Raw genomic sequence first — 12653 nt, forward strand, 5'->3', positions numbered from 1 at the left:
GCAAGCCCGGAAGCAGTCTTCTATAAGCAGTGAGACCACTGCCTGCTGCAAGGAGAGACAAGAAACAACCTACTGCCACCTCCTTCCTGCTCTTAATTCAGATGGAAAGACATCCTAGTTGACAGAAAGACTTTTATCAGGTCTATAGATTCTGGATTTCCCTCCTTCTTGGATTATTTGCCAGAAGAGTTAATCATCTTGCTGTATATATCTATCTATAAATCTCAAAAACAGGGGAGGGGGGTCATAATTTCTGAGGACAACAGCATGGTATTAAGTCTAAAGGCTCATTTTTTCCTTAATGGCATTAAGAGATCGTGTGCCCTATTTCTTCTTGCCACGGCATCCAATCCCTCTCATACCTTCCTCTAATAGCTTATGGAGACAAATCCGTGCCTGGATTCAAAATGTTTACCATAAGCCTGAATTTTTGGCTATATTAATTGGATCATGAAGTTTTGCCTTGACTACTTTCAAAGTATAGAAAATAACCATGTAGCCACTGTGGCTCTTTTGAATTTTATGTATAAAACAAAAGGGGGAATTGTGGGAAACAGAAGGATTTCTCCCAAGTTGTCTCCCCCAAATACATGCCACACTTAGCTGCTTACAGGAGGGGGGGTGGGGAAGAAGAGAGAGATCTGTGAAAGAGTTCCATTACCCTTAAGGACAAAAGCCATCTAAGTCTAATGAGGTTTCTCAGAGTCACATTACAAAGTGTAAGGTTCAACACACAAAAAAATACACTAACTTGTCCCCAGATAACCAGAAATGCTCAGATAAATAAAGAATAACCTTCACCTGCAAGCAATGTCCAAATCACAATCTTTATCAACATAGCATGGACTCTTCCCTCCCAGTTCAAGAGTCACAGGGGTCAGATGCTTGGCAGCAGCTTCCATGACAATTTTTCCAACTGCAGTACTTCCTGTATAGAGAATGTGGTCAAATCGCTGCTTCAGAAGTTCTGTGGTTTCCTTAACACCACCATTAATCACAGCATATAGCTCCTTCAAACAAACAAACAAACAAACAAACATTTTATTGTCAAATTCTGCATGAGCAATTTTTTAATATAATTTTAAAAATATGTATATTGTAATTTCCAGTAAAACCAAAAAAAAAAATCAAAAACAAGTCTGCGTGCAAAATGGCAGAGCGAATGACTAAGGACAAGTAGAGAATATGTGGGGGGTACCCAAAGGAAATGGAATATTTTTGAAAGTTATGCATTTAATTTTTTTATAAAACAAACTTACCATTTTCAAAGTACTCTATTAGAATTAATATACATTTGTCGAATCTGTGATTCCATTCTTGGAAACACTTATCAAACTCATTCGTATGGATGACTGACAGCATCTCCCTTGTTTTTGTTTTTTTTCACCTCTTCGACATCATCAAATCGCTGTCCTTTCATGTCCCTCTTCATTTTCAGAAAAAAAAAGAAGTTCCACAGACTGAGATCAGGTGAATAAGGTGTGTGGGGCAAGAAAGGCATGCTGGTTTTGATTTTTTTGTTTTTGCCAAAATCTGGTGCACTGAGATGGCTGCAAGAGCAGGTGCATTGTGGTGGCAAAACCAGTTCCCTGAATTGGGCCTCCACTCAAGCACTTACTTAATGCTAGAACACTTTATTCTATTAAATTGGTATTCCAGGATGCACACTTTCCCAACATGATTGCTGAAGAAAAATGTGTGCATAAGCAAATGTGGTGAAGAAAGCTGACGGTGCCTGGCTATCAAAAGATATAGCATCTGGGGTCTTAAAGGCTTGAAGATAAACAAGCGGCATCTAGCTGAGAAGCATCAAAGCCCATATGGAAGAAGCATGCCAGCTTGGCTGACCACAAGGTGTAGAAGGGACAAGTTATCACACATCAAAGAACTAAAAATTTTATCAGTGGGTGCCCACCTTCCTGATACAATCACTGAAGACAAACGTGTGCATAAGCAAATGTGGTGAAGAAAGCAGATGGTGCCTAGCTATCAAAAGATAGAGCATCTGGGGTCTTAAAGGCTCAAAGATAAACAAGTGGCCATCTAGTTCAGAAGCAACAAAGCCCACATGGAAGAAACACACCAGCCTGTGTGACCACGAGCTGTCGAAGGGATCAGGTATCAAGCATCAAGGAACAAAAAAGCATATCATTGAAAATGTGGGTGAGTGCAGAGTGGAGACTCAAAGCCCATGGGTAGCCAATGGGACACCCTTATTGAAGGGTTGTGGGGAGGAGACGAACCCGTCAGGGTGCAGGGTAGCAATGATGAAACATACAACTTTCCTCAAGTTCTAAAATGCTGCCCCCCCCACCACTATCATTATCCCAATTCTACCTTACAAATCTGGCTAGACCAGAGGATGTACATAGGCACAGATAGCAACTGGAAACACAGGGAATCCAGGACAGATGACTCCTTCAGGACCAGTGGTGAGAGTGGCAATACCTGGAGGGTGGAGGGAATGTGGGGTAGAAAGGGGGAACTGATTACAAGAATCTATGTATAGCCTCCTCCCTGCGGAGAAGAGGGCGGGGGAGACGTAGGACAGTGTAACATGACAAAATACTAATTTATGAATTATGAAGGGTTCGTGAGGGAGGGGGGAGTGGAGAGGGATGGGGAAAATGAGCAGCCAATATTAATGGATGTATGGGTTGTGATAAGAATTGTAGAAGCCCCCAATAAAATGATTAAAAACAAAAAACCAGTTACCTGTCTGCCACAAATCAGGCCTTTTTTTTGTCACACACTGTTATGCAATCTTTCCAGCACCTCCTAATTAAGTATGATATGGTGAATGAACCCCGAATGTACTATCCCCTCACATAAAAAACAAACAAACAAAAAAAAAACAAGCATCATCTTGATCTTTGATTTCACTTGACAAGCTTTTTTGGGGTGATGATGGTGTCTTCCACTGGCTTATTGATGCTTGCTTTCAAGGTCACCAGAATGCACCATGTCTCATCACTAGAAATGCCCTTGGGGGAAAAAGTCGGAGTCCTGTGGAGCTGTTCTTTCAAAGCACAGCATGTCTCTTCCATTCACTGCTCTTTTGCCTGCTCAGTAAGAACCCGAGGCAAACATTTCACAGAGACACTTCTCATTCCCAAATCTTGCGTTGAAATTTGTTGAACTGAGCTCTAAGATAGTCCAGAGAACTTCCCCATCTCTTCAGTGGTCCGATGTCTGTCTCTGAGCACAAGTGCACAAATTTGGTTGACATTTGCATATGCGTGGGAAGTTGATGGTTGTCCAGAACAAGGTTTATCATCAATCCACATTTCACCTTTTTTAAAAACAAGTAAACCACTCATACACTAAAGTTTATCCCATAGTGTTGTCCTTGGAAGCTGTGTCCAACATCACAACAGTTTCTGTGGCATTTTTCCCAAGCAGGAAACAAAATTTAATCCACCCACTCCCGCCAGCCACACTGTTCTCTTAAGTAGGACATCACAAAAAATGAGGTTAGAGTGAAACTGCCTTTATGAAAAAATTGACTGCGACCAGAGAGAACCTTCCCAAGCAACACCACTGGGTGCATTAACTCAGAGGTGGTTGCTGGATGCTCACCTCGTGGAAAAAATGCATACTAAGAAAGCTCTGCCCAGTGGAGTTGTTTTTTTTTTTTCATTTTGTGTGTGTGGGGGGTACCCCCTCTACAAAGTCAACTGACAGTGGAACTAATCCAAGCAGTTCATTGTTTTCTACATGAACTCTGCAACAAAGGCACACACACAAATGGGAGCAAATGATTGGATTTGACTGGTGAAATGGTGGGGATGGAAGCTGAGAATTTTGTTGAGAAAATGGCTAATATTTCAACCACAGGATACGTTCTAGTAAACTGTCTTAGCCTGAATGTTACGTCTCTATACAACACGGTACAGGACTTGAGCCAGGGAGTTAACTCTGGTTCATCGGGATGTCACTCATCAGACTAGAGCTGTTTCACATGGTTTGCTTTCTTTTTATAGTAAAAGATCTTTTTTTGCGTGTGATTAGGTGGGAAGTTTGAATTTTAGGCCATCATTGCTGCATTTAACAGTTCAGACCACTCATGAAACTGTCCCCCTCCCGTATTCTAACCACTCTGCTGATTTTATCAAAGTAGTAGTCTCATACAATATTTGTCCTTTTGCGATTGACTAACCACTCAGCATGATGTTCTCCAGGCCCATCCACGTCAGGTGATGCTTCATGGTTTCATCATTTTTTGGCGAAGTAAGTATGTAGCAAAGTTTCTTTAGCCATGGGCTTTGGGCCATTTCTTGCTTTTTGTTTTGTGAACAGTGCTGTGATAAAAAGGGGTGTTCATGTCTATTCATGCTATGGCGCTTCCTTCATTAGGGTGTAATGCTCAGCAGACGTGTTGTTGGGTCATATGGGATTTTCGTTCCCCAGTTGTGTGAGGTGGCACCAGATCTCTTTCCTCAAAGGTTGTACCTATGTAGACCCACCAGCAGGATAGGAGTGCTCCGATCCCTCTGTACTCTTTCCAGCATTTTTTCTTTTCTTTTCTGTTTTGTTTTAATTGGGCTGTCATTGTTAGTTCAAATGAAATCAAATTTTTTTCGCTCTTCCTAATGTCCAACTTTTAGATGCATGCAAGGTGATTGAAAAGACCATGGCTTGGTATTTTCCTCAAAGCAACATCCTTGTTTTTCAACAATCTGGAGAGGGCATGTACAGTAGATGTACCCAATGCAATTTATCACTTAATCTCTGAACTGTTGAGTCAAGACTGATTGTGGATCCAAGCAAAATGAATTCCTTGATAACCTCAACCTTCTCTTTTCATCGTTATTTTATCTATTGGTCCAGCTATGAGGATTTTTGTTTTCTTCACATTGAGTTGTGATCCATGCTGAAGGTTGCAATCCTTGATTTGATCAGCAAGTGCTAAAGTCTTCCTCCCTTTCAGCAAAAAAAGTTGTATCATCTGCATATTGAATAAGTCTTTCTCCAATCATTATACTACATTCGTCTTCATATAATCCAGCTTCTTTATTTGCTCAGCATACAGACTAAATAAATATGAGACTAGAACCCTGACGCACACCTTCCCTGATTTTAAACCATGCAGTGTTCCCTTGTTCTGTTCCCACAAGTGCCTCTTGATCCATGTACAAGTTCAGCATGAGCACACTAAAGTGTTCTGGACGTTCCATTCTTCTCAAGCTTATCCACAGTATGTTTTGGTCCATATAACTGAATGTGTTTACATAGACAATAAAAAACAAGTAAGCATTTTTCTGATATTCTTTGCTTTCAGCCAAGATCCATCTGTCAGCAATAATATCCCTCAATCGAAGTTCTCTTCTGAATCCAGCCTGAATCTCTGGCAACTTCCTGTCAATGTACTGCTGTGACTTGTTGAATGATCTTCAGGACATTTTTGCTTGCCATGTGTCTTTTAGAGCAGACTGACTTGACAAATCAAGAGACACTCATACATGTATAAGAGAGCTTTATATCAAAAGGTAATTGTATATTGAGAAAACATCCCAGCCCAGTCCAGATCAAGTCCACAAGTCCAATATTAGCCCATATGTCTGACACTAGTTTATAAATTCCTCTTCCGACTCACACAGCACATAAAATGATGCAAAATATAGGAAGATCACAGGCTAGTGGGTGCAAAGTCTTAAGGATCCAATGGTTGTGGACATATCTCCAGGGCTCTGGCTGCCTTCAGCGTGGCTCCATGTGGCTTGTCAACAGGAAGGTAAAGCAGTGAGAATATATGGCCCCCTCAAGGGAGAAAGAGAGGAAGTTCCCAGAATTCTCACGAGAAGGCCACTCCAGCAAGAGGCATCAACAGGCTGTGACCTCACTGACAGGCTAAACTCCACTCCTTCACTTTATTCATTTAGTTGACATGAAATTATGTAACTCCCACTGACCACCCCTTGTCAACTAGACACATTTACACAACTCTTTAGCCATACACATAATTTAAAAAATAAAGACAATAGTAAAATCATATTTGTGGTAACAGGATAAAACATGCATACAATTCAAAATGTGCCAGCCTCATCTGAACAAAATAGTCTATAAGTGAACAAAACAAAAATTATTTATGCCTAATAAGTGCAGTTATGTGAACAACCACACCATAATCCTATAATTCTATGAACATATTCCCCCACCTATGAAAGTTTGTAAGCCAGCCATTTTATGACTTTAGTGGGTATCCAATACCCATTTTGGGTATCCAATTTCTATACTGCCCACTTATATCAACCCGGTGTTCTAAGACAAGCATGTTTTTTGATATGATGAATGTTCATTCCAGTTGGAACCTTGTGAATTTGCAACCATTAGCAAAGTCAAACTAGGGCAGGCCGCCCATGAAGTCAGCGGCAAAATTCACAGGCTTAAAAACCTTATCTTCATCCAGTTGGGTTCTGGTCAACTCAATGCATGCCACCTCACTTAGACTCACCAGGGTACCCATTGGCTGCCTTGCCTTTTGACCACAGGTCCTTCACAAATTCTCAACAACCTTAGCCCCCTTGGGCTTGGTCATGAACTTCATACCAGCCAATCCACTCTCGTCTTCTACTTTAGTCCCTGTGAACCAAGTCCAAGGGTGTCAGTGCCCAGACTCAATCCATCTCTTTATTGCTGTCTCTCCCAATTCCACTCAATAAGTTGAAGCAGGTGGTCAACTAGCAAGTTTTTCAGGCTGCCCACAGGCTCCCTTTAACATTCAGTCCTAGTGAGGAGAGTTTCTTCATGGCTCCAAAATTTTTCACCTTCCGGTACAAACCACTGGTTCAAAACTCAAAGAGTGAGAGGGTTCCTTTTTTATTTTCTTCACTCTGTCAATAGCTCCTTAGGCACGTCTCTTCAAATAAGAATGTCCTAAGCACTCAAGATACTGGGGAGCTTATCTTTTCAGAGTCTTCTTTGCAGGCCTGTTCTACACCCATTTAAAGATCCAGTTTTATAGGCTTACAAACTCTCAATTTTATTTACCAATAATCATTTCTATTACACATTATATCAACATCAATAGGCAGAATAAAATCAGTGTAAACCTAGCACAGCCAGATACTAAACTGAATTCTTAAAAGTCAAATTCAATTCTTATCCAAATTATTCCATTAATACAAAATATGTCCTTAGGCCTCTGACTTCATCAAGTCAAAAGAAACTATGAGCAACAAAGTATTCCAGCACACAGCACAGTACCAGTCCCTCAAATAACTCACTGAATGAATACACTTAAATCTTATTTCATAGCAATTAAATTATAAATAATAGGAAAGGGTTTGTAAATAACACGTGTCTCTTTGAAGCCATCAGCCTAAGCATGTTATGTAACCATGAATGGCTGGATCATTCCAAATAGTTCTGGAACTTTAACTTCCTTTACTAAGCCAATTGTATAAAGCTTAAGGAACATGAAAACAGATCTGCCATCAGTAATGCGATAGTATATAATTTAACGGGTCATTTCTTGTGTTATATATCTATCTTTATATATATACATATACATATATAAAATTACTAGCAATCTGGTTTTGTCTCTCTAGCGAACCCTGTATAACACAAGTAACATGTATTATTAAGAAATCAAATGTGAGAGGACTTCTGGGAAGATGGCAGACCAGGGGACCCACATACTCTGAGAGCTCTTTCAAACAAAGTGGGTTTGGTGTCCAGGAAGCCGAGTGGTAGGAGTCTGGTGAGTGAAATACTTCCTGGGACAGCACCCCACCTCCACCCCGTGCATTTGTCCTGAGCTGGGGCCTTGGTGATCCAGGACCCGATTCGTGGGACATCTCGGTTCACTAGGTTGCCGTCATCACAGCAGCGACTAGCTATAGCCCCACTCCATCCCCATACTGAGACCCAGAGGCCAGAGTCCTTGCCTGTTCTGCCAAGACACGCACAGCAGTCACGGTACCCCCTCCAGCAGCTGCCCACTCGCGGGACCCCACTAAGAGAGAAGCTTCCCTTTCCCATGGTTCTCCTCTCCCCACGTGGCAGCGATCTGCCCTTGGGCCCACAATCACTACCTCCACTCATCCAAGGCCCAGGTAACTGACCTGCAATCTACCGGGGGCTGCCTGGGCGACCCCATGGGGCACCATCCATCCCCATTGCTGCCTGGGACCTCTCCACCAGCACCCCATTAGCCCGGCTGCCCAACCCCGTCAACTTAGGGTCTGCTCCATTCCCGGTCCGGGAACCTGCACTGAGCACTTCCCACTGGCCCGGGCTGCCGTAGGGCGCCCCATCCAACGCTGGCACAACAGTGGGTGCCCCTGCCTACCGAGAGCACGCGGGACAGGATGCTGTCCTCCCGGTGCGCTGCGGGGATTCCAGCAGCCAGCAGCTTCGAGCTCAGAGCCTGCTGTAAAACATTCCTCCCAGGGCGGAGGGCAAGCGCCATAGCTGCTGTTTTCCGCCAGAGCGGCCACTATCCGAACCGGCTCAGGCGACGACCCTGAGGAGCCTGCGCCCCTGACAGGGCTTGCGACTCAAGCGATAAACGTCCACCTGCTAGGGAGCCTGGTACACGGCTTTGCGGTCCCTGCCAGAGCCATCTGAGAGCCCCGGCTGGATCTCACCACCGCGGTGTCCTGCGGTGTTCCCAGCGCCAGCCCCTAAGCCTGCCCCAGTCCTTGCCAGCCGGCAAAGAAGGCGGGAGCTGCCCCCCCCCCGTGCCTCTCTCAGCACCCCTTGCGGCCCCAGCCTTTTCCAGCCAGTGCAGGAGGCCTGGCCCTGGGGAGCTGCTCCCACCTATGTAGCCTCTGCTCACAGGCTCAACTGTACAGACCTGCAGGGACCTGAGAGTGCTTGCTGATCTGAAGAGCATTTTCCTCCCACATAACCCGGCTCCGGAGCCCGGATCAGCCCCACATCCTGCCTCGCCCACCTCTGCCTTCTATTAGGCATCACTAGAACTTGGAGGGAAAAGAAGGGGGAAAATTTAAATCACACACACACACACACACACACACACACACACACACCTTTTATCTCGTACTGGTTTTTCTCTTTTATTTCTTGGTATTCTTTCCTCTTTTCTTTCTTCCTCCTTTTTCATTATTGCTAGTACTTCTCTTTGGCCTGTTTTCTATAGGTTTTCCTTCTATCACTTTTTTCTTGTTCCACTCCCACTATTATCACTTCTTTTCTCTCCTCTTTTATAGTTCTTTCTCTCCATTTTTTCCTTTTTCCTCCAAAAATTTGGTTTAAAATATTTAAAAATATTTAACCTTTTAAATCCTTCTTTTTCATTACTAAACAAATAAAAAGGGCTGCTAAGGGTACCCTGACAAACCAGGTCAAAGCAGCCTAAGGGCACTCACTGAGGCTCCAGTCCCCACTCCAGTTGCTGAAACATCTCACCACTGCGGGTCACTAAGCCATCGGGGAACTCTGCCTACACAGCAGCCTGACACATCCCTATAGTAGGTCATAGGCAGCTGCCTGAATGAAACCTTAACAGTAACACAGATAAGGCTCCCCTGGCCTCCCAGAGACAGAGGGGGGGGGGGGACGTAGGCTATGAAAGGATCAAGGAAAAATTAACAGACCACATTACCACCAGCAAAAAACCAGAGACGAAACATAGTAGCAGAGCTAACGTCTCTCACAGAAGAAACAGATACGGAGCTGCCACAGAGGAAATCTTCAGAAATCAGCTTGCAGTAATACAGGAGTTGAAGAGAGCAACCCAGAATAAGGATGCAATGATAGAGGAGATGAGGTCCACAATAGAGGGGATGAAGTCCACAATAGAGGGGATGAATTCCACCCACCAAAGGGAAATGCAGAAGCTAACAGAGGAGGTAGCAGAAGCCACACACAAGGTCACAAAATTACGATTAGGCTTGAGGAAGCAGACAACTATATCAGTGATCTCGAGGACACTTAAACAGCCCAACGCAAGCGATAAAGACAATCAGATAGGAAAATGAAAGAAACAGAAGATAGCCTGAGATCAATGACAGATGCTATGAAGAGGAATAATATTTGAATAATCGGTCTACCGGAGCACAACGCAACACACAAGTCGGCAGTCAAGATAGCAAATGAATTTCTGGAAGAAAACTTTCCCACCCTAACAAGGGAGAACCAGGCACTCATACAGGAAGCAGAAAGGATGCCAGCTAGATTAAGTCCCAATGAGAACACGCCAAGACGTATAATAGTAAAAATATCCAACTTAGAGGAAAAAGAGAAAAACTTATGAGCTGCAAGAGAAAGGAAGACAGTCACATGCAAAGGAGCACAGGTAAGACCTATCAGCAGATACCGTGACGAGGAGAGAATGGAGCAACATCTTCCAAAAGTTGAAAGAAAAAAATGCCTCCCCCAGAATCCTGTACCCTGCCAAGTTACTCATTAAGATAGATGGTGAGATAAGGCTCTTCCAGGACAAGGAAAGACTCAAAGAATATGCTGCAAGTCACCGACCCAGCGGAAGATACTGGCTGACTCACTATGGCCAGAGGATCAACCTCCACCAAGAACTAACAGGAAACCACCATATAGCCCATCTCCATGTAGAAGCCAACATGCCAGCAACAATTACCAGGACAACAGGGTCTCAGATGGAAAAGAGGACAAGATAGAAACTCTCGACTCAAACCCAGCACACTGATATGAAGTGAGATAGGGAAAGACCCCAAACACAAAACAGGGTATGGCAACTATGAATCCAGGGATAGTGATAATAACTCTGAATTCCAATGACTCAATTCATACATTAAAACAAAAAGGCTTAAGGACTGGCTCAGAAACCATAATACATCAATCTGTAGCCTACAAGGGATACATCTTAAGCACACAAACAAGAATATGCTAAGAATAAAGGGTTGGCAAAAAGTTTACCTATCGAATTGTAACTCAAAAAAAGGCAGGGGTGGCTATCTTAATCTCGGACAAAAATGGACCTCAAGACCCAAACCATAAAGAGAGACAAAGAGGGACGCTACATAATGCTCAAAGGTTCAGTAAACCAGGAAGCACTTAGCATATTGAATATTTACGCTCCTAATAATGGTGCAGTGAATTTTGTCAAACTATTAAAACGATGAAAAAGAAATCACAGAATCAACAATTATAGTAGGTGACTTTAACATTCCACTGTCAGAGAAAGACAGATCACTGGGAAAGAAGCTCAGCAAAGAGGCAATAGAGCTAAACAATGTAATTAGGCAACAGGGCCTGATAGACATTAATAGAATTTCCATCCAAACGCAAAGAATTTTACATTCTTTCCAAGTCCACATGGATCTTTTTCAAGAACACACCACATGCTGGGACACAAGTCCAGCCTGAGTAAATTCAAACACATAGATATTATCCAGACATCTTTCTCAGATCACCATGCCATAAAGCTGGAGGATGTTCAGAAAAGCAAGGGCAACCAAGCGGAGAATGAAAAAACGATCTCCTGCGACATGAATGGGTACAGGCTCAGATCAGAGAGGATATTAGGAAGTCTCTAGAAATTAATGAGGACGAGAATACAACGCATCAAAACTTATGGGATACTGCGAAGGCAGTTATCAGAGGTAGCTTGACATCATTAAATACATATATGAAAATGAGAGGAGTATGATAGATATGTTAACACAAAACCTCCAACAACTAGAACAGTCAGCTGAGCAACCCCTCCAATAGCAAGAGAAAAGAAATAATAAAAATCAGGGCGGAGTTAAACCAGTGGGAAGACATGGGAACAATGCAAGATAAATGCAGCTAAAAGCTGCTTCTACAAAAGAACTAACAAAATTGACAGTCATCTGGAAAAGCTAAGCAAGGATAGAAAGGAGCAAACATCAATAGCCAGGATGAGGGCTGAATCAGGGGCAATAACAACAGACCCCAATGAGATTAAAAGGATAATCACAAAGTACTATGAAGGTCTGTATTCTAATGAATTCGGAAACCTGGAAGACATAGATAAATATTTGGAAAAGCAGTCTCTCCCTAGATTATCTCAGACAGAGATCAAGAAACTCAACAAACCCATAATGAAAGAAGAAATAGAGAGGGTCATCAAAAACCTACCAACAAAAGAAGCCCCAGGGCCAGATGGTTTCACAGCAGAATTCTACCAAGCATTCAGGGAAGAGTTGACACCTATCCTCCACAAAGTATTCCATAACATAGAAGAGGATGGGAAACTCCCAAACTCATTTTACAAAGCCAGCATTACTTTGATACCCAAACAGGGCAAAGATTCCACAGGTATGAAGAATTACAGACCAATATCTCTAATGAACATAGATGCAAATATCATTCACAAAATATTGGCCAATGGAATACAAAAGTATTCAAAACATACCATCTACCACGACCAGGTGGGATTCATCCCAGGGATGCAGGGTTGGCTTAAAATCCGAAAAATCCATCAAAATTATATAACAACATTGAGAAGAAAAAGGATAAAAACCATATGATAGTATCCATAGAGGCAGAAAAACATTTTACAACATCCAACACCCCTTTCTAATCAAGACACTCGTGAAGATAGGATTGGAAGGTAAGTTCCTCAAGCCGATACAAGCTATCTATGAAAGACCAACAGCCAACATCATAGTCAATGTAGAAAAGACAAAAATCCCACTGAAAAAGGGTACAAGACAAGGGTACCCCTATCTCCCCTTTTATTC

The 12653-nt window shown here is 42.8% G+C and overlaps 1 protein-coding gene across 2 annotated transcripts in view; it reads right to left on the reverse strand.

Annotated features, from left to right (window-relative positions):
* ALDH3A2 (aldehyde dehydrogenase 3 family member A2) overlaps positions 1-12653 on the reverse strand; it is a 42505-nt gene that overhangs the window by 20160 nt on the left and 9692 nt on the right. For both annotated transcript variants that reach the window (XM_075533160.1, XM_075533161.1), the window contains exon 4: positions 802-1010. In XM_075533160.1, the coding sequence (XP_075389275.1) occupies positions 802-1010 (209 nt within the window). The remainder of the gene's footprint in view (positions 1-801; positions 1011-12653) is intronic.

This window comes from Tenrec ecaudatus, chromosome 15 (genome assembly GCF_050624435.1).
Source record: "Tenrec ecaudatus isolate mTenEca1 chromosome 15, mTenEca1.hap1, whole genome shotgun sequence".
Classification (NCBI taxonomy): domain Eukaryota; kingdom Metazoa; phylum Chordata; class Mammalia; order Afrosoricida; family Tenrecidae; genus Tenrec; species Tenrec ecaudatus.